Source organism: Taudactylus pleione, unplaced genomic scaffold (genome assembly GCF_031769625.1).
Source record: "Taudactylus pleione unplaced genomic scaffold, aTauple2 ptg000454l, whole genome shotgun sequence".
In the NCBI taxonomy this organism is placed as follows: Eukaryota; Metazoa; Chordata; class Amphibia; order Anura; family Myobatrachidae; genus Taudactylus; species Taudactylus pleione.
In genome coordinates, this window is record NW_028284856.1 from 7,610,298 (window position 1) to 7,636,217 (window position 25,920).

The following is a 25,920-nucleotide window of genomic DNA, read 5'->3' on the forward strand; positions in this document are numbered from 1 at the left end:
GAAATGGCTGGGTGCATCAAGACGGAATGGGTATGAAATCATAGCAGCCGGGATGCCTGCTGTCAATATACCGACAGCGGCATCCTGATGCTCAAGCATACTTACCCTCCTCCCATCTCGCACTAACCCTCTGTTTGTACATCCTAACACTAACCTTCCTCCCAAACTATCATATCCCGCCCAGCTAGTGCCTAAACCTATCCCTCCCCCCTTACTACCCTAAACCTAACCCCCCCCCCCCCCCCCCCCCACACACACCAGTGGTTCCTAATCCAGAGGAGAAGAGGGCAAGTTTGCATTCATTTACACATTGTAAGAAAACAGTTGTATAAACATGACCACAAAAAAATTAGAAGGAAGTAGCTTTTCGAGATTTACGATTATACAGTACATCACTTTCACGAATCAGCCCCCAGATGTAGTCGCCCATCAGGTTCTTGTTATACTGTCCTTGGTAGCAGCGCTCAAACACCAGTATATCCTGGTGGAAGCACTCGCCTTTCTCCTCAGAGTAAGCTCCTATGTTCTCATTGAATTTCTCAAGAGGAGCATCAAAAATATGGACTTTGAGGGACATCCTGCACCCTATTGGGCCGAAGTTCTTCACCAAAGTCTCAACCGACTGCACATAGTTTTCGGTGTTGTGATTGCCCAGGAAGCCCTGAATCATGGCACTGAAGAGCCATAGCACTCTAGCCCGGTAGGCTGTCTCTGTTGTCATAATTCATCCATATCAAACCATGAAGTTGCAACCTTCTCGAGGCAGTCGACCTTCAGCCATCAAATTAAAAGCTGAAGAACCTTTGGAGACAGTCTGGTGAAATGGCTGGTCAGTGCATGGTATCATACAGTAAACTTCCAGTTTTGTATAAATTTCATGTGGATCTTCCAGGGCTGGAGGTGCACGTGAACTGGGTGCCCCGCTGCACCCGGCGCAAGTGGCCTCCAGCCCAGCGCCGCAGGGAGGCTCTAAGCCGGACGCCCGCTGAGATGTTATTACAAGCGGGTGCCCGGCTACTTCCCTGCAGCGCCGCGTTAGCCTGAGGCTGGAGTTCTCTTCTGCCAAGCGGCACTACAGGGGTTTAACTATGGGGGCACTGCTACAGGGGCATAACATGGGGGCACTGCTATAGGATTTTCTTCCTTTCAAATCAAGGGGGTAACGTCGGCGTATCTAAATATATTTTGGAGTAAAAGGTAATAAAGTTCCCTGACCCCTCTTCTAATGTATGGCCCATCTTTTGCATGTTGGCCTGACACAAGATGAGATAACTCCCCTTGATCAAGACATCACCTAAGTAAGGAATAACAGTCATCCCCTTGGGCGCCAGAAGAGCAGCCATAAATGCCATGAGCCTTGTGAACATCCTCAGCACGGAATTGGCCAAAAAAGATTGGGGAGGCACTGGTATCCTTCATAAATGGGGACATGCAAAGCATATCCTTTGTGTCCAAAGACACCAAGAAAATGAGGTATGTCTTAAGTATTGAGTCTTCATATTCCATGATTAACTTGCCAACCTAAAAGATGGATGTTTTAAGGACTTCAGGTTCAAAACAGACAAAAATCAACCTGGTTTATGGACCATAAAAATATACAAGAAGAAATCTAATCCCATTCTGATCTTGCGGGACTGTAATGACCATCACGGAGAACATTAAATGGTTGAAATAGTCCCCATAGGATAAAACGGTTTGTGTTGTCTTCAGGAATAGCGGTAATGAATAACTGAGTGGGGACTTTGAAACCTATGAGAAATCCCAAACTTACGATTCCACTCACTGAAGTGTGTGAAATGGAAACGAATCACCAGACTCTGAAGAGAAGCAGACTAGCTAACACAGTGAGTTCCCGGGCAAATTGAGGGCCTAGAATAGAAATCCCTCCCCGCGTGGCCAAGATTATAATCTTATACTGTTCTGTGCAGAATAAGACACCTAGAGAAAGATAGGGAGTCCAGAGTAGTCTTAAACTCTATGGGCCAGCTTTGCAATTGCTATCCTTGCAATAATGCAAATGCAGCAGGTGTATGACACCCCTGCTGCATTTGCGAACCCAGCACTGCGACGGAGGTCGCAGGCTGGGATCACAATCGATGGTCGCGATGGTGGATGGCGCCGGGAGGGTGTCCAACCGAGTAAGCCTCAGCTTACTCAAGCTAGCCGGCTTGCGAGCCCAGCAGACTGCTGAAGTCCCTGGGCTGGTCACTGCCGGAGAACGGAGCGGACACGCCCCGTTTACGGGAACACCGGCTGCCCCCGCAATGCCTCTGCCTGTCAATCAGGTAGAGGCATTCAAGGGCTTGTGTGCGTCGTACCAGGACTCATTCTGCACACTCGCAGAATGGGTCATGCGCAAGGGAATCTGTGTTCAGCAGTGCACTGCTATATCAGGCCCTATGTACACCTCGCAGGTCCTGTGCCAGAAGGCATAGCTTGCAGATAACTCTGAAATCCTAGTCACAATGAGCACAGCAGAGTCAGTTTTAAAATATTGCATGGATGTGCTAAACCAAAGTTAGCAAATCCAGTCTGGGCATACCAGACTGAAAAAAACAAAAAACAAAAACAAACTAGTCCTAGCTTTGATATCCCTGAAAGTCTTAAATGGGATGCACCTTTGAAGCCCTTAAGATGAAGCCTCCCATTTTACTGTATCCATGCTGGGGAGAGAAAAAGTTTGCAACCCCTGTGAGACAAGGTGAGGCATTGTCCATGCCTTACATTACAGGGAACAAAACAATCTGATGTTTCATCTTTTACAGGAGAGAGTACTCTGATGTACATGACAATTTGCTGTTTATTTAGTTCATTTTGGATGGCAAGCACTAAATCCTCTATACCCTCTAAAATCCTTGTTAAAGCATGAGAAAACCTCACTGTCCAGATCTTTAGCTGCCTCACCTACTGGAAGAAATTTTCAGAGTAAAATCACTCCTAAGTATGAAGCGCAGGAGTCTGACATCTGTGGTTTAGCTTGAGGCAGATTCCAGAATCCTGAACATGTCACTACACTAACTTATTGGGCATATTACCCAAGTTGGATTGTCTGATAAGGTAAGAGCTTAAAGAAGAGTTAAGGTGGATTAGTGGAGAGCCAACTCTCACCCCATGGCCTGGAAGTGTGGTTAGCTGCATAAGGTCAGCATTGGACTGGGACAATGACATCAACAAGACTGGTTCTGAGCTTTCAGAGGATCCTCCAAGCACCCAAGTATGGTCATTGGCCATATGCTGCGCATAAGACATCAGTTAAGACTAAGACACCATTGAGGACGACAGTTCAGACAGCCTCTCTATTGCATTCACACATTTGTGCTAGATTTCAGTCCCGTGTGAGCTTCTACACTGCAGTGTTCCCAATAAATTGACAAAGAAAAAGCATTAGAATTTCACCAGTAGCTTTTTTGTTAATGCAAATAAAAAAATTTCCAACATAATCACACAGTTTGTTCTACCGCATCATAATACTCACAAAGGAACCAATTTAAGCAAACTTAAGTTTATACTGTCTGTCCAAATGGTGAAAAACAGTGTGAACTGGATGTTGGAAGAGGCAACTATAAAATTAATAATTTTACCTGATGGTAATAATTCTATCACCAGTTTTGTCCTTCTGTTTGTCTATGTCAATATGTGCTCCTGTGAATTCTCTGATAGCATTGATGTTACAACCACCCCTTCCAATAACCCGTGAAATGACTGTAGATGGCACGGACACCTTCTTCGACCTGGAAGAAAAAAAAAAAAAAAAAAGTTTAAACACAGACCACTTGAAACAACCATAGGACAAAACCACATTGCAAAATATAAATGTACTACCTGAGCATGGGATTTTGCTAAGTAATCAGCTCAGGTATGTTCTTGCCTGGTCTGCGCTACCACTTACAGGGGAACATGGTGAGAGGACCTTGACTTAACAAGATGGCCAAAGGGTGTCCGCTTAAAATTTTACACCAGGCAATTTGGTTCCAAAGTTAGAACATGACAGAGGTTGCCCCACCAGATATAGCTCTGATGAAGCTGGGTGCCCCATACCCAGCAAAACGCGTTAAGCAAGACACCCCACTTGGTCACTGATTGCCACCAACTGGATTCAACTCCTGAATTGATTGGGAAACGCTTGATTCATTCTTGGACTTTCTGTGCTCCATTTGGACTTACCAGAGCAGCTACAAGTGGAGTATGTACACAGCCCTACCATATGCAGATTTACGCTGAAAAGACTGTTTCGATTTCCCTCACCACTTAATTATCTGCTATTTATTGGACTATATTAAAGAGACCTTGGAGCAAGTCCTAATCATGTCCCAGGAGAGACTTTAGTGGCTTAATTTAATATGGTGACCACACATTTTACCCCCTTTTCTCTTTCATGCCATGGGGAACACTGTAGACCTTGGTTAGAGGTGGAGCCTGGGTACCAAAGAGTTAAGATTGAAGCAGCAGCACAGGCTCCTCCTCCCCTATACCTCATCCCTTGCCTCATACAGTCAGTTTTACTTTGGTGCTCAGAGCTGGGCACATTTTTTTTCCAGCTACTCCTGCTTAAGTTTATTATTTTATTTTTACTCGTCACTGAGCGGCTGGCGGCGCCGCTGCAGAAGCAGTGCTCACACCGGCTGCTCCATCTCCCTGCTCCGGTGGCTGGCACACTGGCTTCTGTGTCAGTGACACCGGGCAGTCCCCAGAGCCCAAGCAGGCTCTAATAGCAGGATTGCCGTTCGGCACCTCACATCAGTGCCTTTAGCAGGAGCACAGGAGCAGCAGGTAAGAGGTTCTGCGGGGAGCCAATATACAGCAGCGATTCCCCTCTGGTGGAGTAGGCCACCAGAGAGGATGGCTGTGGGGACCCGGTCTTTTCCACATACAACTATGTCCCTGGAGGTCAAGTGGGTAACGGAACGCTGGTTAAAAAAAAAAAAAAAAGTCAAGTGCCCTTCCATAGGGTTGCTCACATCAGGGTGCCTGCACTCTACAATAGGCGGCCATTTTAATTAACTACAGCCCACATCTGCTATGTAGCAGGGCTCAGTAGGATGATGTTCTATGTGGCCACAGGTTCTTTGGACTTACAGTATTTCTGGTTGAGTTCCATGCTACCTGACTAAACTGACAGCTATATTCTGCTTAGACCCATGCATGCTCCCTCTGTTAAGTCCCAGGTCAGACCATATTCTTAAGGAGAGTGCAATTCCTCCCAGGAACTATACTTTGCTAACTGGTGCTTTGGTATAGTGTGCCTGTCCCCACCTCACCTATTTTGGTGTTGGGACACAGAAAAGTTCAGTCTGCACAAAATATCAGTCAGTGTGCAGGTGCTGCTGTGTGTTATGCTAAATATTGTGACAAATGTAGAAACAGAGCTTAGAATTCAGGTTTCAGTAGAGTGAGGTCACAAGTTATATACCATGTATTACAGATATTGGTATTCTTCTGCATAAAGTGCCTATTTCTGTAGTTACTCACACCACATGAAGCCACGCATATCAGCTTCACAGTTCAGTGCACAGTCTTCCCCTCAGGCCACTTTATGTGCCCTCTGCTGGAATCTCCTCACAGGCTCCCATCTGGTATGCTCAACCGCATTAGTGTGTAACGCTCTCCTCTGCAGTCAACACCAATACCGCTTTTATACTAAAGTCCAGAGTCTGACCCGGATTTGGAACACATTTCCAACCCAGATCAGACCACCTTTTACACCGCAGCGCCGACCCGGGCATTCACACCGGACCCGGGCCAGCACTGACCCGGCTCAGATGAGCAGCGCTTCTTCCCCCTCCGCAACCCTCTTAGCTTACACCGCAGTGGTCCCGAGGCAGGGAGGGAGGGCGGGTGGGGAGCTCTCCTCCGTTCTGGTCGGCCCGGCAGTGGACGCTTGGCGATATCTCCAAGCGCAACTGAAGCCGGCCAATTGGGCAGCATGTGGCACGACCTGGGTCATAGAGACCCGGGTCGCACCATTTACATTGAAGGAACAGGAACAACCCGTGCTCAACCCTGCAAGCTAGCGAGGTCGGATCGCCGGGTCACTGGACCTGGGTTGATCCATTTACACTGACTACAATCCCGGGTTGATGCGTGTTCACGTGCATCAACCCGGGATTTTTCAGTCAGTGTAAAAGGGGCATAATCTAGATCCTAGCTGCTCCGCCATGGTGCGACAGTCTAGTTACCAGTGGCTCAGCCCAATACAGGAACTTCAATGTTCTAGCTGGTGCAGCAATACCTTTGTCTAGGCCAGGGGTGGGCAACCAGTCAGAGGCAAAGAGCCAAAAAGTATCTGTGGTCAAGTTGAAGAGCCAATCTCATGCGTCACAAGGCCACGCCCCAATTTTGTGCACACTCCTTTGGTATGACATTCGCAGGAGCATGACCAGAGCAATATAGAAGACATTGAAATAGCCACGTTCACAAAAAATACACAGAAACAAGCCAGATCCACATAAAATACATTTTAAGATACACATCCAAAAAAAATACATTTAAATCAGAACCACAAAATACATTGAGAAAGCCAGTGCCCATTAAGCTGTGCCCCATATGCAGTGCCCCCCTGTAGTCGTGCCCATTAAGCAATGCCCTCAGTAGTCGTGGCCCTTATGCAATGCCCCCCCAGTAGTTGTGGCACTTATGCAATGCCCCCAGTAGCTGTGATCGCTTCAGAGACTAGCGTTCTTAGTACTATTGGGGGCATTCCAAGCCGGGAGCCAGGAGCCACAAGGAAGACACAAAAGATCCGCATGCGGCTCGAGAGTCGTGGGTTGGCCACCCCTGGTCTAGGCAGTTACCTCCTAGCTATTGACTCTGCGGGTACCTTTAACTGGCTGTTTGCAAGCCCCTCAAAATCCCCCTCTAGGGTTGCGGGGATTATCCAGTCTGCATTCTACCTTTTGTTGTCCAGCATGCTAGTGCGGGGACTTGACCCTGTATTCCTTTGTATACTTAGAGCCACAGCTACAGTCAAGGTTTGGACTCTCCTCCATGGGGTGGGACTATTGGCAAATTTTGAGGTACATTTTGCAGAGGAATCACCTGGAGGTTGAACCCTCTATTGTTACTAGCAGCGCGGACTACCCTTCCCAATGCAGGTACGTTTCAAAAAACACTATCGGAAGGGGATTTTACCTTTTCTTCAGCGCAGCTGCAAGATTGATAGTCGTACAGAACCTTAGAACCAACCTCCTGGTTGTTCAAAAGTCTCTAGTAACCTTTATTAGGTTTTTTTGGGCCACTCCTTTCACCTAATGGAGCCACAGAGTGTTAGGGACCTGCCCAATGAGGGGACCTTGACGATGGTGGGCAGGCCCGTATCATTGGCCACTGATATGCTAACTACCTCTGATAATATATTTAATTTCAATATACATTTAAATGTGAACAGTAATGATCGCATAGTGCATCTGCAACTCCTTTTTCTGTGTATAGCACTTTAAAATCTCAGCATGATGGCACCTTTCATTACTATTAGGGTGTGCAGTCTAGAGCCCCTCCCTGTAACCTAATGGAGCCAGTCAGCCATCCCTATCAGGAGCGGATAGCTCAGATGTTAAGTGTCTGACTAACAGCCAGATTGGTAATGCCAGACCCACCGGAGTATATTTACTCACTTGTCTAAAGCGGTTTGTTCCTTCCTAGTGTGACCACCTGAGGCAGGCGACTGGGAAGAAGCAGAGATTCAGACCTGTGCAGCGTTCTCTCTGTGGAAAACCGCTACAGGATCTCTGGTGAACTTCGGGAGGCCATCTTCTCCAGCAGCCTACACTATGCTACTGCAGATAAGTATGGTTGTTTTCTACTTTACGCTATGAGGCCTAACTTGCCTACATTACACAATGGCTAAGTGATTTCAGGAGGTGTACTATCGGACTTTACCAGCTATGTGTTTTATACATACTCTGCGTAGTTGACTTTCACACAATAGTTCTGTGGGCAGTTACCTTATCAGATCTCTCTGGATAAGGTACATATTTCCAGGCAACCATACGGTTTGAGTGCCTTTTAATATCCCTGAGGTGCTTTAAGAGGAAGGTCCATACACTTATCACGGATATGTCTCAGCTGCTCCATTTTCAGGGGTACCCTTTGAGAATTGGAGATGTCTGGCAGTTGCAATGTGTGGGCTCCCGCTCTCTGATCGCGTGACTGCAATCTGCATTCCAGGACACACTACTATTTTACTACTACTAAGTTTACTATTTTCCAGTGTTCTTCCTACTCCTGACTCATACTACAAGATGCATGCATACTCATACTAGCATGCATGCTCATACTACAAGGTGTATACCATTATATATAGGTGCGCTTTCACTACAGTAGCTGCCATGCCCATTAGGGCAAAAGAGCACACTTTCCATTGCCTAAGGTCACACCTTATTTGATGCCCTTGTTTATACCTCTGTTATCTACAACATTAATAATGAGACTAATACCAGATTATCCTACAAGATGGATTGCATTCGCTTGTTGGGACTTTGTGTTAACATAACGGGAGTACCTTTTACTCTCAGGAATTCTCAGTGCTCAGATTATCTGTCCTATACAGATTCCTCTGTGAACACCTCATTGCATGTGCAAGTACTTCTGCTTTACAGCTTTTGCTACATACATTTTTGTACTCCCTGCTTTGTGCATCCCTTCCAAAAGAAAAGGAAGAAATGGCAACAGAGGGTCATATTTACTTCTATAATAAACATGGACTTGTAGTGCACATCTGAGCTAATTACCCTATAACTTCAGGTGCACAGGCAGCACGAATGGTGTAATGGTTGGCATTGCTGCCTTACATCACTGAGGTCATGGGTTCAATTTCCATTATGGCCCTTTCTGTGTGGAGTTTGAAACCCGCGCAAGGACTGGGAGTATATACAAACTATTTGCTAAAACCTGAATTAATATTCTCTAGCTATTTCTCCTTTTTTTGCCTTCGGTAAATTCCAACAAATCAGTTCCACATTTATCCTATTAAAAAAGGTGTTGATCTTGCATTACATCTATTTGCCTTCTGGGTACATGTCCTCGACACTACCCACATGGATTTGAGTGCCTTTGGCTCATGTAGTGTCGCTCACTCCGAGGCAGTTTGGCACAGCCACAGCCACTCTGATTATGCAGTGTCCCTTCAGGGGCCTTGTTTATTTATTTTACTTGACCTTTCGTTACCTACTGTCAAGGTTGGTGTCGGTAACGCTCCTTCTACAGAATGCAATGGTTGCCTGACATGCTGTTATACAGAGAGATTTTCTCTAAAATATGCATCGGTTGTATACACATGCCACGTTGGTAACTGGAGCTTATCTTTCTAGCATATCTATCAGGAGTACGTTAACACCCAAGATCTACGGTATCCCTGTAGATAGACGTGGGTAAGTCTTTCTCGCACCAGCATGAACCGTTGGGTCTTTGGCTAACAGGATAAGTTATCCAACTGGTCGAGAGCACCATGTACAGCCTTAGGGTTTTCCCCTAGTATTTATATTGAGTCTTTTTGTGTTGCCTAACCACTCGCCAGGTCTGTTGGCTTACGTGGTCCTCTAGATATGTAAGGTTATCCCATTCTTGTCCAACCTTTCTTATCTCAGGGGATTAGAGGTACACTAGAGATAGTGAAGACTAACTATCCCCTAGTCTTACTGGTGGCCTCCTTCGGTTGGGGCTTATCACTATCTCTTCTCTGTGGTGCTGAGATGTTGTAGTAGTTTTGTGACAGTGCTTTAAATCTTCCAGGACTCTAGATCAACAGATTCTAGATGTCCCTACGCCCTTTGCCCTCTTCTTCCTCAGGTGAGATTCTATATGGAAATGTTACCTAGCTTCTCAGTACCTGACATACAGAATAAATAGGTTCAGCTATGGAAGGAGGACATCTGGGTTTTCTTCTAGTTGGTGTTTTCCACCCCTGCCCCCACTTCTCCGCTGGCTAAGCTGGTAGGCGGATCAGCTATTTGCGTGTCCCCAGCTACGCTTCGCAGGTCTTGATACGGGGAATCTTGCCAGCCGTTTGTAGACGCTCTATCGCTTTAGCATTCCTTCTGGGGCCAAACATTTTGTCCAGGCCTACGCCTGTAGCACACTTGATCTGCTTGTCAGGGGGACTGTTGCAACAGCCTTCTTGTCCTGTTTTAGGATGCATAGTGCGATTTGGAATTTGCAATAGGAAACCAGGGTCACAGCCTATTCTTGGGCGATGTGCATCTACCTAAGCAGGTGCTCAGTACGTAACCTAAATATGGCAGCCTTCTGGCTGTTCTATTGCATTTAGGTCACGGTCTTCTCTGAAGGGATACGTCTAGACCTTTATGGTCTGTTCCATCACACGTTTGCTCTTAGGCAGGCTGCTCAGGTTTTCCTCAAGGGGATGCTTCAGATTCAATCTGCTGCCCTCCTCCCATTGTCCTATAGGGTTTGTTTCTGGCTGTTACTGTCTTCCTCTCGAGCCCTAGCTCATGTGGACCACTGCTGGCCCCCGGTGGTTCCTTTCAGCTCCCATTCTCCAGCAAGATGGATTTCCTCAGTGGATGGCTGGATCGCATTGATTCCAGCAGGACTAGGCAATTCTCCACACCAGTCTTGATTGTTTTCCTACGGTGGCTTCTCCATTTCATATCACTGTGTGGTGTCCCCTCTTTTTGGATATGGGTCACTGGGCCAGTATTCTTTCATTGGGTCAGATTAATCTCTCTCAGTTCATCCGGCCTTCCCTAATTTGACCAAGCCGACCCCGGACTTGGTTGAAGCGCATCACACTCAGGCGGTGGGTGCTTCTTTGATAGCTGGGCAGGGTTCCTCCATGGAACAACGCTGCCGGGCCCGAGTGGTACTCTACAAATTCGCTATGCAGATTGGACTCCTTCACCGCTACGGATACCAAGATTGGTGACGGGTCCCCTTCCTTAAGGGGACAGCTTTAGGACACCCCAATGTCTCCAGTGTCCCCCATGGCATGAAAGAGAAAACAGGATTTTTGTTCTTGCCTGTAAAATCCTTTTCTCTGAATCCATGAGGGACACTGGACGCCTGCCCTTACGCCCCTGGCTGGCTAGGGGTTGGTTTATGCCACATATTAGGTCACAGGGCTCTTCAACTTTTTGTGACTGTGTGCCAGGTCCCAGGTCCTTTCCTTCTCTACTCCTACTCCCTGTCCTTGAGCTTTGTTAGTAGTAACTGGCTGCATGAGGCAGGGGGTGGGGTACAGGGGAGGAGGAGCATGTGCTGCTGCTTCAAACTTAACTCTTTAGTGCCCAGGCTCCCCCAAGCTCGACCTATACCAAGGTCTCCAGCGTCCCGCATTGATTCAGAGAAAAGGATTTTACAGGCAAGAACAAAAATCCAGTTTAATATATTATATTTTTTCGTGTGCGTTATTTAGGTTTAATAAATGTTTACTCATCCGTTATCTAGGACTTCTTAACTTTTATTGCATGTTTAGAGCGCTGGTATTTTATATGAATAGCTCTGGAATTATTCCTTTTGTCAACCTGACAGGAAAAAGAGAGAGTGAAGTGGACAGATTTTAAACTACAAGATCTCAAAGGAGAGAATAGGAAAATTCACAAATTTCTCTATTACTTGTGCTATAAGATATAGAGGACAGCAACCTTCAGTTTTTCAGCATCTGGACAGTTACTGACAAGAATGGGCTCCTCCATTCCTGTATACAGGACTTCTAGATAACAGTTGTTTAATGAACGGATCCCTGTCTTGTCCCCAGCAGTTCCTAATTGTTTTTATACATACCCTCACCTGAGCCATTACAGGACAACGGAGGATATGCACATAGTAAGTGTGCAATCGTTGGTAGCTGGCAGTTTGCAGCTCCACACTGCTCTTTTGCCAGTGTGAGGAGAGGAGTGGAAAAGCTACCATCTGTGCTTCCAAAGTGTGGTCTTATGCAGTATGGCTGCCAGCCGATATGGCACCAGTCGAACGGGGTCCGTGGTGATTACTTACAGTAGTAGTGACATGGCTAACCCTACAGGGCTAGGATACAAGAGGAGGGAGTAGCAGTTTGTGCTGCTCTTCCTAGAACACAGTGGGGGAGATGTATCAAACCTTCTAAAGAGTGGAGAACTAGACAAGTTGCCCATAGTAATCAATCAGCTTCTACCTATCATTTTATAGAATGTGCCTAAATTACTAGCTAGAAGCGAATTGGTTACTATTGGCATCTTCTCCAATCTATAGGTGGTTTAAAACATTCCCCCAGTGTCTGCTAAAGTGTCTGAAGGGCATTGCGATGGCTGAATGTATTAAAATAAAAGCAAATAATGAATCTAAAAAAAAAAATAAAAAAATAAATAAAAAAGGAAGAAGACAGCACTAGACAGGACAACAAACAAAATTATCCTGCTACTGAAGCACTTAGAAAAAAAAAGAGACTTGGTACAGCTAGGATATAGGGCAGGAGGAGCTCAGACTTTGGGCTTAAGGTCCTGCAGCACCTCTATACTATCAAGGTTCCAGATATGTTTTTTTCTTATTCTATATGGCATAGACACCATTTGAACTCACCTTCTGACCACTTCTTTCCACCCTTCCTCCCTCTTCTGCCCTCTCTTAGGACTGGCTATGGTCAATTTTCCATTTGGAGATGAGAGTGGAGAAGGCCCCGTCTTACTGCTTGTGGACAGCGAATTGCATGTTGCTTCGACAATGGATTCTGATAGCCTTTAAACACCATAAAGAAATAGTTAATATGAAGTTTTATTATTTTTTTTCCCTTAGAACATTATGAGTGTAAAACGATTTGCAGAACAATAAGTCTTTCAGAATTGAGATGTTGTAAACCCAGGATCTGTGTTCTAGTATCAGAATTTACAATTTTCACAAACTATAACTTAAATGCCATTATCTCTTTCTTACATAATCATTACATCAATGGGATTTTTATATTTACATTAACTCCTATTCCCTGAAACAAATGGGGGACACTGGAACCATGGGGAAAGGGGTCAGGCAGGAGCAAGAGCGCTTTTGACAAATCAAAACTCCCCCCGTCAACATCCATTACCCTTCTGGGAGTCTTATTTACGAAGCAAGCCCACAGAACAGAGGAGCAAGAGACATAGGAAGACTTTGTCCTCCTACAACAACCAACTTGAACATAAAAATGAGAAAATCAGATCAGAAAGGGTGGGCATTCAGAGTCCAACAATGGAGTCGGAGAAATTGAATTTAACCGAAGTACAAAAGTACCATTTTCTCCATCACCCTACAGAAAACAATTGAACCTTGGGACATCCCAAAGCTGCCCTCTATGGGAGCATAAACTCTGAAGTTGCTACATGCACCACCCATGGCTCGATCCAATTAGGTGCGATTATCTTACACGAGTAAGTGCAGCTGTATGCCATAGGGCTGCGATCAAAAATGTCGGTCAGGGGTGAGATCGGGCTGCAAGGGGGGCGAATTGCTGCACTGTTGGCAGTGTTTGTGTGCCATTGCAACAGCCCTTCGCACCTAATTGGATTGACCCAGTTGAGTTCAAATGTAGCATCCTTGGATGCAAAAAAAATCTAATATGTAATACTTTGCAAATGTATGGACAGACGATCAGGTGGCTGTCCAAAACACCTGCTCAGCTGAGGCTCCATACCACACAGCCAAGAGGGCACTAACCAATCTGCTCATTTTTATAAAGGGGTTTCCAAGGTCAAATGTTATTCAATTACATAAGTAATCTAAAAAAAAAAAAAAAAAAAAGTATGCTTATACAGAGCAACCTCTCGTGAGCATCAGAGGACCAACAGCTAACTCACTTTGCAAAGTTTCTGGAAACACAGGTCCTCAAAGCCCTGACAACATTTAACAAGTAAAGTGATCCTTCCTGTCCCAAAGACCCATCAGATGTAAGATATATGCACAAATTCCAAAATAGTCTTCACTGTAGGAAGTAAAAATGAACTGATGGAGATATCAAAGTGATTTTCTTTTACTGACTTTTATAGTGTTTCCTGGTAAAAGATGCTATCTTTTGACTACAGCGTTTAATACGGTTATTATAGTAACCATGGAGAGAACTGTGAATAGCAATAGCCGTATGAACATTTAAGATTGGCATCTGTTGTCATGATTGTCCGGTTCCAAGTGATGGAGAGGTCCCTCTGTTGGGAAAGTCTATCTTGAACCACTAAAGGATGAATTGGCTGGTCTGATTTGTTACAGTTCAGTGTGAGCTCAATCTGAATACTCTGGGGAGTAGAATATAAATTTAATTGCATCATAATTTCGAAAGCATCTGCCCTAAGGCCTTCATGCAAAATAGAATCAAGGACTATATGAGTGACAGAGAATATAGTTTATGTAATGTCAATCTAGAATACACTCTGCGGTCCCAGAAAAATCATTTGATGGGCCAGTACTAGGTTGGATTTCTGGTACTTCATGATCCATCCATGGGATTCTATGGTCTGGGCCACCACTCACATTTTTCTGGAGTAGAGTTGAGGAACCTTTCTTGTTGACAGGTTATTTCAGATAACATTTCATTTCCATGCTATCCTTAAAAAATACATAGTAATGGGAGCAGGGATAGTTGTGGTTATTGACAAATTAACTATGTGAGCATTTTCATGATCTCACAATACATAGGAAAAATTATTGAATACTTGTCATGTTTGGCCCACAACTCAGTTAACCCTCTAGTTTGTAGAAAAAGAAAGCAGGATTTTGGTACTTACCGATAAATCCAATTCCACAGGAGACATTGGAGCAAAGACACTGGGCAGGAGTTCAGTACCCCCTGTGAAATTGGAGAAATGGATATATCGGTAAGGACCAAAATCCTGTTTTCGCCTTTATTCACTAGGGGACACTGGAGCCAAGACCCTGGGGAAATCCCAAAGCTTCCCACCCGAGTGGGAGAGTGCTAAGAAAACTGCAAAACCCTGCGTCCAAAACTTGAATCAGAGGCTGCAAAGGTGTCAAAGCGGTAAAAACGTACAAATGTGTGCATCACGGACAAAGTGGCAGCACGGCAAAGCTGCGATGCAGAAGCACCGCTGTGCGAAGCACAAAGAGGCTCTCACCGAGTGCGTGGAGTGCGCCGAGATGGAAACAGGTGAGCAGAGTGCTTGCCACAAGCCTGAACAGCCGCCAAATGAATCCATCTAGCCATCTGCTTGGATGCAGGCCAACCCCACCTATCCGCATTATAGAGCGCAAAAAGGGCATCTGATTTGCGCGACAGCTGTTCAGGCAACAGATTCTGAGAGCCCAAACATCCAAAGAATCAGAAAACCCGGAGTCATCCGACAAGACCGGGAATACAATCAGCTGATTGATGTGAAAGGCAGAAACCACCTTCGGCAAAAAAGGCAGGCCACATGCGATGCTAAGCCCGATCATCATGAAAGATCAAGCAGAGAGAGCAGTAAGATAACACCCCAAGCTCGGACAACTGCCAAGCTGAAGCCAAAAGGACGACTGTCTTCCAGGAAGGACACTTTAATTCCATCTCCTCCAAAAAGGCTCAAATACCGCTGATTGGAGAAAAGCCAGGTTGAGGTCCCAAGGAGCTGTAGGCAGAATAAAAAAATGTTTGGACCCGAAGAACTCCCTGAAGGAACGTGTAAACCTCCGAAAGGAGGAGGAAACTAGACTGGAAAAAGAAAATTGACAAGGCAAACACCTGTACCCGCAGCGATCCTAGACACTCGCATCACACCAGACTTCCCAATACGACGGTAGTGGGCAGACGTCACCGGCTTCCGAACAGATTCACCCAGGTGAACAGGCTCTTTACCTGAAGTTATAAGATAGACTGATAACAGCTTTTGATGTGCTGTAAAACAAGAGATATGGTAAGAACTTACCTTTTGTTATCTCTGTTTCTACGAAGTCCATAGGGTCCACAGGGTTGACCTTGGGGTATAGCTGGATCTGGATCCATGGGCACCACGCAGTTAAAGCTTTAGCTGCTCCCAGGATGCACTTGGGTCCGTCCTCCTTTATACCCCGCCCCCGGCCACAGCACCTCAGTTGGTAAGCAGCCAAGGCCGGAGGAGGAGACTAAACAGAGAGAAGGAAGACTGGAACACACAAGAAACCATACTCACAGAAATGGGAGACGGAAAACCGGTGACCAGCCACACAGCCCATTTGAAGCCAGGTGCGTCAGGGCGGACGCCCTGTGGACCCTATGGACTTCGTAGAAACAGAGATAACAAAGGTAAGTTTTTACCATATCTCTTGTTTTCTACTTCAGGGTCCATAGGGGGTCCACAGGGTTGACCTTGGGGATGTCCCAAAGCAGTACAACTAAGGGCGGGGACGCTCCTGTGCTGAAAGGAGTACCCGGCGCCCAAAGGATGCATCCTGAGAGGCGAAGGTGTCAAACGCATAGAACCTCAAAAACGTTTGAATTGAAGACCAAGTGGCCGCCTTACACAGCTGAACAGCAGAAGCGCCACATCTAGCAGCCCAAGAGGGACCCACAGAACGAGTGGAATGAGCCTTAACAGAGGCTGGCACAGGTAAGCCCTCCTGTGCATAAGCCTCACAAATAACGGAACGAAGCCAACGGGCTAACGTTTGTTTGTTGGCAGGCCAACCCCTCTTGTGAAAACCAAAGAGGATAAACAAGGAATCAGACTTCCTAACCGAAGCCGTCCGGTCTACATAAATTCTAAGCGCCCGGACCACATCTAAGGAAGTCTCACCAGCTGAAAGATAAGGGGACTGAAAAGCTGGCACAACAAGTTCCTGATTAATGTGGAACTTCGAGACCACTTTGGGCAAAAACTCAGGACGAGTGCGGAGCACCGCTCTGTCCTGGTGAAAAATCAGGAAAGGAGGGCGACAGGAAAGCGCCCCCAATTCAGACACCCTCCTGGCCGAAGCAATTGCCAGGAGAAAAACCGTCTTAAATGTCAGCCACTTAAGCTCCACCGCCTCAAGAGGCTCAAACGGAGGACTCTGCAGGACCCGTAGCACCACCGCCAAGTCCCAAGGAGCCACAGGAGGCACAAAGGGAGGCTGGATCCTGAGAACACCTTGGAAAAAGGTGTGAACGTCTGGTAGTATTGCAATCCGCCGTTGAAACCACACGGACAAGGCGGACACATGAACCTTCAGAGATGCAAGGCGTAAGCCGAGATCCAATCCTGACTGAAGAAATTCCAAGATCCTAGAAACTCGGAACACCTGAGGATCATAATGTCTGGACTCACACCACTGAAAGTAAGTGTGCCACACTCTGTGATAAATCCGTGCTGAAGCAGGCTTGCGTGCCCTGAGCATGGTACCAATAACCGAACTGGAGAAGCCCCAAGACCTCAAGACGGCTGTCTCAAGAGCCACGCCGTCAAAGACAGCTGACCCAGATCCGGATAAAGGCAGGGCCCCTGAGACAACAGGTCCCGACGCTGAGGAAGAAGGTACGGAGCGTCGATGGAGAGGCTCCTGAGATCGGAGTACCAAGGACGTCTGGGCCACGCCGGAGCTACCAGCACGAGCATGCCGCCGTCCTGCTTGAATTTCCGCAGAACCCGAGGAAGCAGGGATATCGGAGGAAACAGATACGCCAGGTGAAACGTCCATTTCACCGACAGCGCGTCCACCAGACTTGCGCCTGCGTCTCTTGTCCTTGACCCGTAAACGGGCAACTTGTGATTGTGACGGGAGGCCATCAAGTCCAGCTCTGCAGTCCCCACCTGTCCACGAGTAGCTGAAACACCTCTGGGTGAAGCGACCATTCCCCGGGATGCACGTCGTGACGGCTGAGGAAGTCCGCCTCCCAATTGAGGACTCCGGGGATGAAGACCGCCGAGATCACTGGAATGTGACCCTCCGCCCAAGTCAGGATACGAGACACCTCCGACATCGCTGCCTGACTGCGAGTTCCGCCTTGGTGGTTGATATACGCCACCGTGGTGGCGTTGTCGGACTGCACCTGTACCGCCCTTCCGTGAAGAGCGGGGCCGGACGACTGCAGGGCCCTGTATACTGCCCGCAGTTCCAGGATGTTGATGGGGAGAAGTGCTTCTTCCGCTGACCAACTACCCTGAAGCGACAAAGAGCCGGTCACTGCCCCCCAACCCCGGAGACTGGCATCCGTCGTGAGCAGGACCCAGTCCGGGATCCAAAATGGGCGCCCCTCGACCAGATGAGCTGTCTGAAGCCACCAAGCCAAAGATTGCCGAACGTCCGGAGACAACAGCAGCACCGGAGAGCGGATCCGGTGAGGTAACCCGTTCCATTCTGATAGAATCAGCCCCTGCAGGGGCCGGGAATGGAACTGGGCAAATTCCACCATGTCGAATGTCGACACCATGGACCCCAGAACTCTCATAGCCGAATGGACCGACAGGCGGCAACGGCTCAGGCAACTGCGTATCCGCAGCTGTAGGGAGGCGACCTTCTCCGGAGTCAGGAAGATCCTTTGCTGACGCGAATCCAGCAGGGCTCCCAAATGAACCATCCGCTGTGATGGAATCAGGGAGGACTTTTTCCAATTTATCAACCACCCGTGTGCTTGCAGGCAAGCGATCGTCAGGTGGAGATGTTGAAGCAGTACCTCCGGGGAGCTCGCCAGCAACAGGAGGTCGTCCAGATACGGCAGCAGCCGTACATTCTGGTTCCGAAGATGTGCGGCCATGACCGCCATAATCTTCGTTAACACCCTCGGTGCCGTGGAGAGACCAAAGGGTAGCGCCCGGAACTGATAGTGGTGTTGAAGGATAGCGAACCTCAGATACCGCTGGTGTGAAGATGCTATCGGAACATGGAGGTAGGCGTCCTGGATGTCCAGGGACACCATGTAATCCCCCGGTTCCATCGCCAGAATGATGGAACGTAACGTTTCCACCCTGAACTTGGGAACTCTGAGGAATTTGTTCAGAGACTTCAAGTTGAGGATAGGGCGATGAGAACCATTGGGTTTCTGCACCAGAAACAGAGACGAATAATACCCCGTCCCTCCTTGTGATAGAGGAACGGGAACAATGACCCCTGCTTTCAGCAAGGACTCTATAGCCTCCTGAACCTGTAACGCCTTGGTCTTGTCCTGAGAAGGACTTGTGCAGAAAAACTGGTGGGGTGGTCTGTGCCGAAAAGACAGGGCGTACCCCTGGGAGACCACTTCTCGAACCCAGGCATCCGTGGTGGTATTGTGCCAGCACTGGGCAAATAGAAGAAGTCGGCCTCCCACTCTGAGGTCCCCCAGAGGGAGGCCCGTCCCATCAGGCCGCAGGTTTATCTTCCTGCTTGGAAGAAGGGCGCCGAGCACTCCAGGCTTGCTTCTTGGGTTTAGAGGCAGTCTTACTCGCAGACTGTCTCGGGAAGGACTGACCTTTCGCCTTACCCTGAACCCGAAAGGAACGAAAAGCCGAACTCCGAACCTTAGCAGGCAGTGCCGCCGAAGGCCGACTTGGATTTAGCCAGGGTGTCCACTATTTTGTCCAAGTCCGGACCAAATAGTAATTCCCCATTGAAAGGTAAGGCCTCCAGACCTTTCTTTGAATCAGAGTCCGTTCTCGAGGACCGCAACCATAAGGATCGGCGGGCAGACACCGCTGCAGCCGATACCCGCGAGGTCAGCAGACTAGCATCTAAAGAGGCTTCTCCAATGTAAGAAGCAGCGTCCCTCATTTGTCCCAACAACGCCCGCTGGACATCCGGAGCGTCGTCCGGGAAGGTATCTTCCAATGCATTGGCCCACCCCTCAATGGCCTTGGCCACCCAGGAGATGGCCATGGACGGTCGGGCCACCGCCCCGGAGAGGGAGTAAATAGACTTTAAGCAAGTCTCAACTTTCCTGTCCGTGGGATCCTTCAGCGAGGATATCGACGGTAATGGTAAGGTGGCGCCCCGAGTTAAACGGGTGACATGGGAATCCACCGCCGGTGGAGTTTCCCATTTTTTACAATGTGCCTCAGGGAAGGGGTAATTAGAAGCCAACCGCTTCTGAGGAAGGAATCTCTTACTGGGCGCCTGCCAAGGTACCGCCATATGATCCGTCAACTGAACCGACAGGGGAAAGACCGCCAAATTTTGCACGGAGTTGGAGAGCACATCCACCCATGGTGGAGGAGTCGCCATAGGGGCCTGAAAAGGTACCACAGACTGCTGCGGCACAGGGGAAGCCTGGATATACATAGGCAACCCCGCATAGGGACCTACTGATTGAGACCCAGGAGGACTCCGCAATAACTGCGGGACACCCGGGGAATGGGGGATGGTCGGCTGGGGCAACGCCCTAGTAGGGAGAGCAGTCGGGACCGACAGACGGTCCGCAATAGACACCAGCACTTGAGAAAACATCGCCCACGGTGGTTCCTGCGCCAGAGAAGGTCTGGATGGGCCAGGAGCCACCTGGCATCGACTACACAGGCCATCCTGTGACAAATCCTCCCTATCTACTCCTGCAGAACAGCGTCCGCAGGAGGCCAACACCGGAGCCACTGAGCGCTCAACCTCCTCGTCTGACATGACAGAATATATTATATAGTCAAAAAATATATCTGGCAACAGGGCAGAAGAAAACGCACTCACCGGTGTGCTAAACAACAGCCCACAATACGGCACTGTGTAGCACACAACTGTATGTGACGGACCTCACAAATACGTGATTTATATAGGTGAGGTCTGCAGGAACGCCCCTCCCCCACACACCTGTAGGGCTTGTAGGAGAAGTAAAGGGATAGGTATAAGCTGACAGTAAGCGGAAAATAAGCACAGACAGGCAGCACTAGCAAAAGTCACATACCATGCAGGAAGATATACTCACTGCACCTTTCCACTACAATCAACCTGCCCAGATTCAGTGTCTGGGAGGGCTATAGTGCTGTGTACACTGTCCTTATATCGGGGGAGAGGTACACAGGGGGACCGGTCCGCGTGCTCCCTGAAGATCTGCGCTGCCACTTGTAGAAAATGGCCCCCAGAGACCTCAGAGGAGGAGTGGCCGTGTAACTGCAGCTCAGCGACGCCAGACTCCGTGCTGAAAGGCGCGCTGAGCTGAGGGGAGGAGCCGCTGACAGGGAAGGCTTCCTCCCCTGGCTAGCATATTAACCCCAGGGCTTGCCGGCATCCCGCTTGCCATATATCCCTGGTGGTCTAGTGGTCCCACGGGTTATTCCTCCTCAGAGGGGGAGCCCGCCGCCACCGCTAGCGGCCCCCGGTCTGTCCCCTAGGACCGGGGGCAAAGGACTGCATGTGCAGGCAATACCCGCAAGCCGCCGCTAATTGGCGACTCGCGGCTTACCTTGTCCCCGGCGACTCCGGCAGCAGTCCAGGGAGGGACCCAGAGTCCGGCTAGTACGGACTCTGGCCTCCCGCCGCGATCCCCAGTGCAGTACTGGCGTCGCGGCGCCAGCGGGGAAGGAGAGCGGCAGCGTGGGCGTCTGCATAGACAGCCCGTCGCTGCCACACTAGAGCCTCTGTTCTAAAATAAAAATCTAACAGGCTCTTTTTTTTTTTTTTTTTTAAATAAAAATAGAAAGCTTTTGGGGGCTGCTCCTGCAGCCTCCCTGCGCAGGTGACCCGACTCCGGCCGGGCACCAACTCAAACTGAGGTGCTGTGGCCGGGGGCGGGGTATAGAGGAGGACGGACCCAAGTGCATCCTGGGAGCAGCTAAAGCTTTAACTGCGTGGTGCCCATGGATCCAGATCCAGCTATACCCCAAGGTCAACCCTGTGGACCCCCTATGGACCCTGAAGTAGAAACAGGAGTATGCTCTGTAAAATACTGAGCAATGTGTTTTTTAGACTCAGAGCGTACCAGCAGACAAACAAACAAAAAAAAAAAAAAACTGTGTCTGAGAGCAAGGCCTATAGTCAAACTGCTACCGGATGCTCGAGTGGACGGGCAAGAGAGCATAAATTACGGATCATCTGAATCAGAGACTAAGGTCCTGATTCAGAGGCTCTGAATCAGGGCGGATTTTTTTTTTTTTTTTAAATCTGCCTCCAGGCCGCTCGCATAGCTGTGGGTGCCCAGGCACAGCTTGTGCAGGCGGCCTGGCGATGGTCGCGATTATCGGGACCGTTGGGCTTGCGACGAGACCCTTGTAGTAGGGTCTCGTCCACCGCAAGCCCCAGTGAACTTATATAGTTAATAGAGCAGGAAGTTCACTACTGACATCACGTGTGATGTCAGTAAGGCCGCCCACAAACGGCAGGCGTTCCTTCGGGAACGCCTCTGTTTGTGAAGCCACCCCCCAACCCGCCTACAAAACGGGGCAAGTTGTCGATCAACATCGACAGCCGCCCCGTCTTGTAGCGAGCCCCGGAGCGAGTGATATCTCACTCGCTCCGGGGCTCGCGTGCGCACTTCCCGACCATCGACCCACTTGCGAGCGCTATGAATCAGGCCCTAAGTCAGCCCAAAATCAGGCCTTAAGTCAGGCCAAAATTGTATGGGCTGCAGAAGCCGAAAGCCTTTCCGTACGCCATTGCCATCTGCTGCAAACAAAGTGAGACGCCTAAAGTTTGCTCAGGAACACAGGGATTGGATAGTAAAGGATTTGAAATTGCACCAAGCAGATGGTGGGGTGAGGATATGGAGACAACCATACGAAAGTATGGATCCTTCTTGCATTATCACGACTCTTTAGACTGGCGACATCATGGTATGGGGCATGTTTTCATGCGAGGGACTGGACCCTTTCATTAGTGTGGACAATTAGTAGAATACATGCCTAGAAAAAGTCAAGCAAAAGGTGGCCTAAAAGTACTAACCCATTGTTCATAATTCGTAATAAATAGTAACTGTTAAAATTGCTTACCTGTGCCCTAAAGTACTTGTACCAGATTAAGGGGCATATCCAATTGTGGGCAGGCTTTTCAAAAACCCTGCGGTGCAGGGTTTTTCCAGCAGCCGCGGGGTTTTACTATTCAAATTACTCGCTCCTCCAAGGCAAGTCTGGTTTTTCCTAAAAGTCAGTAATTTTAGGAAAAATAAGCGGGACTTGCTCTGGGACCCTGGCGACACCCCCTCAGGACTAATTAAGCAATTGGAAGGTGTATGTGTGGGAGAGAGTGAACCCCGGGTGTGTGACCCCCCCCCCCCCCCCAACATCTAAGTGTACACCTCCTTCCCTGTAGCTGGTGCTGGGAGAACTACATCTCCTAGTAGCCCTTGTGCCTCCCAGCACCCCCCTCCCCAGTGAGGAGGGGAGGCCAACGAGAGCCGTGTCTGTCCATCATAAAGGATTAACAGGCTTTTTTTTTCCAACAAAAGCTGACCTATTTAAATAGATACGTAAAGCATATATTACATCCAACAAAGAAACCTGCAGCACTGAAGTTGGGTTAGTAGACAATGCTCGTATAACGGTGTCTCGATTTAAATGAAAACGTGACAACTTTATGTTGGAAAGTTGGTCTAACATGTAAGACCGCTCTTACTTGAAATACCAAGAATGGAGAATGAGAAGAAAGAGCTGCAAGTTCTGACACACAGCAAGCTGAAGCAATTTCTAGTTTAAAAAAAAAAAAAAAACTTTTCATGTTAAGACTTTTTAAGTCTACAGAGTATAAAGATTCAAACGGGGCTCTCTGTGCAGCTTTTAACACCAGGTTAAGATCCCATATGAGGACGCCGAATGTGTAAAACTCGTTGAAAGAAAAGTTTGGACCTTTCGCTAATTTCCTCTGGAAAAACACAGACAGGGCCGATAATTGAATCTTGAGAGAAAAGACTGCCTTAATTCACTGACTAGGCCCTTTGTAAAAAAAACGGAAAAAAAAACCCCATAGGCGTCTAGACATTTAAATGCAGATGTATGTTCTTTTCGCACCAAGAAATGCATATTTGTCATACTCCATGATAATTTCTAAAACAAGAGATATGGTAAGAACTTACCTTTGTTATCTGTTTCTACGGTCCATAGGGTCCACAGGGTTGACCTTGGGGTATAGGTTGGGAACCAAATCCGGGCACCACGCAGTTAAAGCTTTCAGCTCCCAGGATGCACTGGGTCCACTCTCCCTATAACCCCATCCCCAAGCCAGAGGCACCTCCAAAGGCCGGAGAAGGAAAGAAAGAGAAGAACGGAACACTCAAGAACCATACTCACAGAGAAAGACGGGAAAACCGTGACCAGTAACAGCCCAAGTGAAGCCAGGTGCATCAGGGCGGGCACCCTGTGGACCCTATGGACTTCGTAGAAACAGAGATAAAAGGTAAGTCCATCTCTCTTGTTTTCTACATCAGGGTCCATAGGGGGTCCACAGGGTTGATCTTAGGGATGTCCCAAAGCAGTCCTTATAAAGGTGGGGATGCTCCTGTGCTGAGAGGAGAATCAGTCACCCAAAAGGGAGCATCCTGAGAGGAAAAGGAAACCAAAGCATAGAACCTTAAAAAGGTGTGGACAGAAGGCCACGTGGCCACCTAGCAAGGCAGAACAGCCAAGACTCCACAGCGAGCCGCCCACAGCCTGAGTAGAATAAGTATCAACCAAAACATAAAGGCCTAGCCTATGTGTAGGCCCCTGAGATAGTCATACAAAGTCATCTAGCCAATGTCAATTTATTGGCCGGCCATCCTTTCCTGTGAAATTCAAAGACCACAAATAAGTAGTCTGATTTCCGCAAGGAACTTGAACAGATCACATAAATCCGGAGAGGCCGGACCCCAGTCAGTCAGTCAATGAGGCCACACCAGCCGAGAGGACTGGTGACTGAAAAGTCAGTACCATAAGTTCCGGAATAATATGGAACTTAAAAACCACTTTAGGAAGAGACACAGGGCAAGTGCAACTCACAACCCTGACATGGTGAACTAACCAGAAGAGGGAGCCACCTGAGAACGCTCCCAATTCTGACATTCTCCTGGCGGATGCAAACACCATAAGAGAAAGAAAGAGCCTAAGCAATAGACCAAGTAATGGCTATCACAGCCAGTGGTTCAACTGAATGTCCCAGGAGGGCACGAAGAACCACTACTAAACCCCAAGGAGCCCTTATGGGGGAGAAAGGGAGACATAATCCAGAAAACACCCTGAAGGATGAACTGGATTCCCCGAGAGTGGAGAAATTCCACCTCCAAACTATACTGACAGTGCAGAGGTCCGCACTGTCTTGAAGGCCAGGCGGAGGGTGAGACCCAAGCCAGCTGGAAGGAATGCCAGAATTTCTGGAAATCCTAAACACCGGAGGATCGAAGCGACAGGTATGATACCATAAGAATTATGTATGCCACAGTCTGTGGTAGATCCCAGCAAAAGCTGGTCTATGTGCTCTAAACATCACAATGATGACAGAGCCAGGGAAGCCTTAGGACCACAGTAGGGACGCAGCCAAAGACGAATGATCCATGTCCAGGGCAAAACAAGGACCGAGACAACAGGTCCGGACAGTGAAGCAGCAGGAATGGAGTATCGATGAGGAGACTCCGAAAATCTAAGTACCCGTGATGTCTGGGGCAATCAGGAGCCACCAGCAGGACAGCACCTCAGTCGTGATTGAAAAAACTTCCAAAGACCTCGAGGAAGAAGGGAGACCGGAGGAAAGAGGTACACAAAGTGGAAGGACTACTTCACTAACGATGCGTCACCGAAGGTTGCTTTAGTACCTTAAGAGCTGGACTCCAACACCGGCAGTGAGTGATGGAGTCAGAAGGCCATGAGGACCCCCTCTGGGAGGCCCCCTCTGTTCACTAGGAGTTGAAACCTCTCTTGGAGAACAGACCAGTCCCTGGGATGCACGTCATGACGGCTGGGGAAGTCTACTTCCCAATGGAGAACTCCTGGAATGAACACTGCAGAGATGGCCGGGAGGAGACTCTCGGACTATGTCAGAATGTGTGACACTCCACTCATTGCTACCCAACGACCAGTGTCTCCTTGATGTAAGCCACTGTTGTGACACTGTTGGACTGAACAGTTTCAGGTTCACCATGAAGCCAGTGTTAGGCCAGAGGGAGGGCCCAAGACAGCTTAAAGAGACAGACGTCCAACAGCCTCGAAAGGAGTGCGGACC

General features: G+C 48.3%; 1 protein-coding gene across 6 annotated transcripts in view; it reads right to left on the minus strand.

The window, feature by feature from the left end:
- The window catches only part of ANKRD17 (ankyrin repeat domain 17), a 191,630-nt gene that overhangs the window by 22,554 nt on the left and 143,156 nt on the right, over positions 1–25,920 (minus strand). For all 6 annotated transcript variants that reach the window (XM_088448357.1, XM_088448358.1, XM_088448356.1 and 3 more), the window contains 2 exons: positions 12,511–12,666; positions 3,582–3,731 (listed from right to left, as the gene is read on the minus strand). In XM_088448357.1, coding sequence (XP_088304483.1) covers positions 3,582–3,731; positions 12,511–12,666 — 306 coding nt within the window. The remainder of the gene's footprint in view (positions 1–3,581; positions 3,732–12,510; positions 12,667–25,920) is intronic.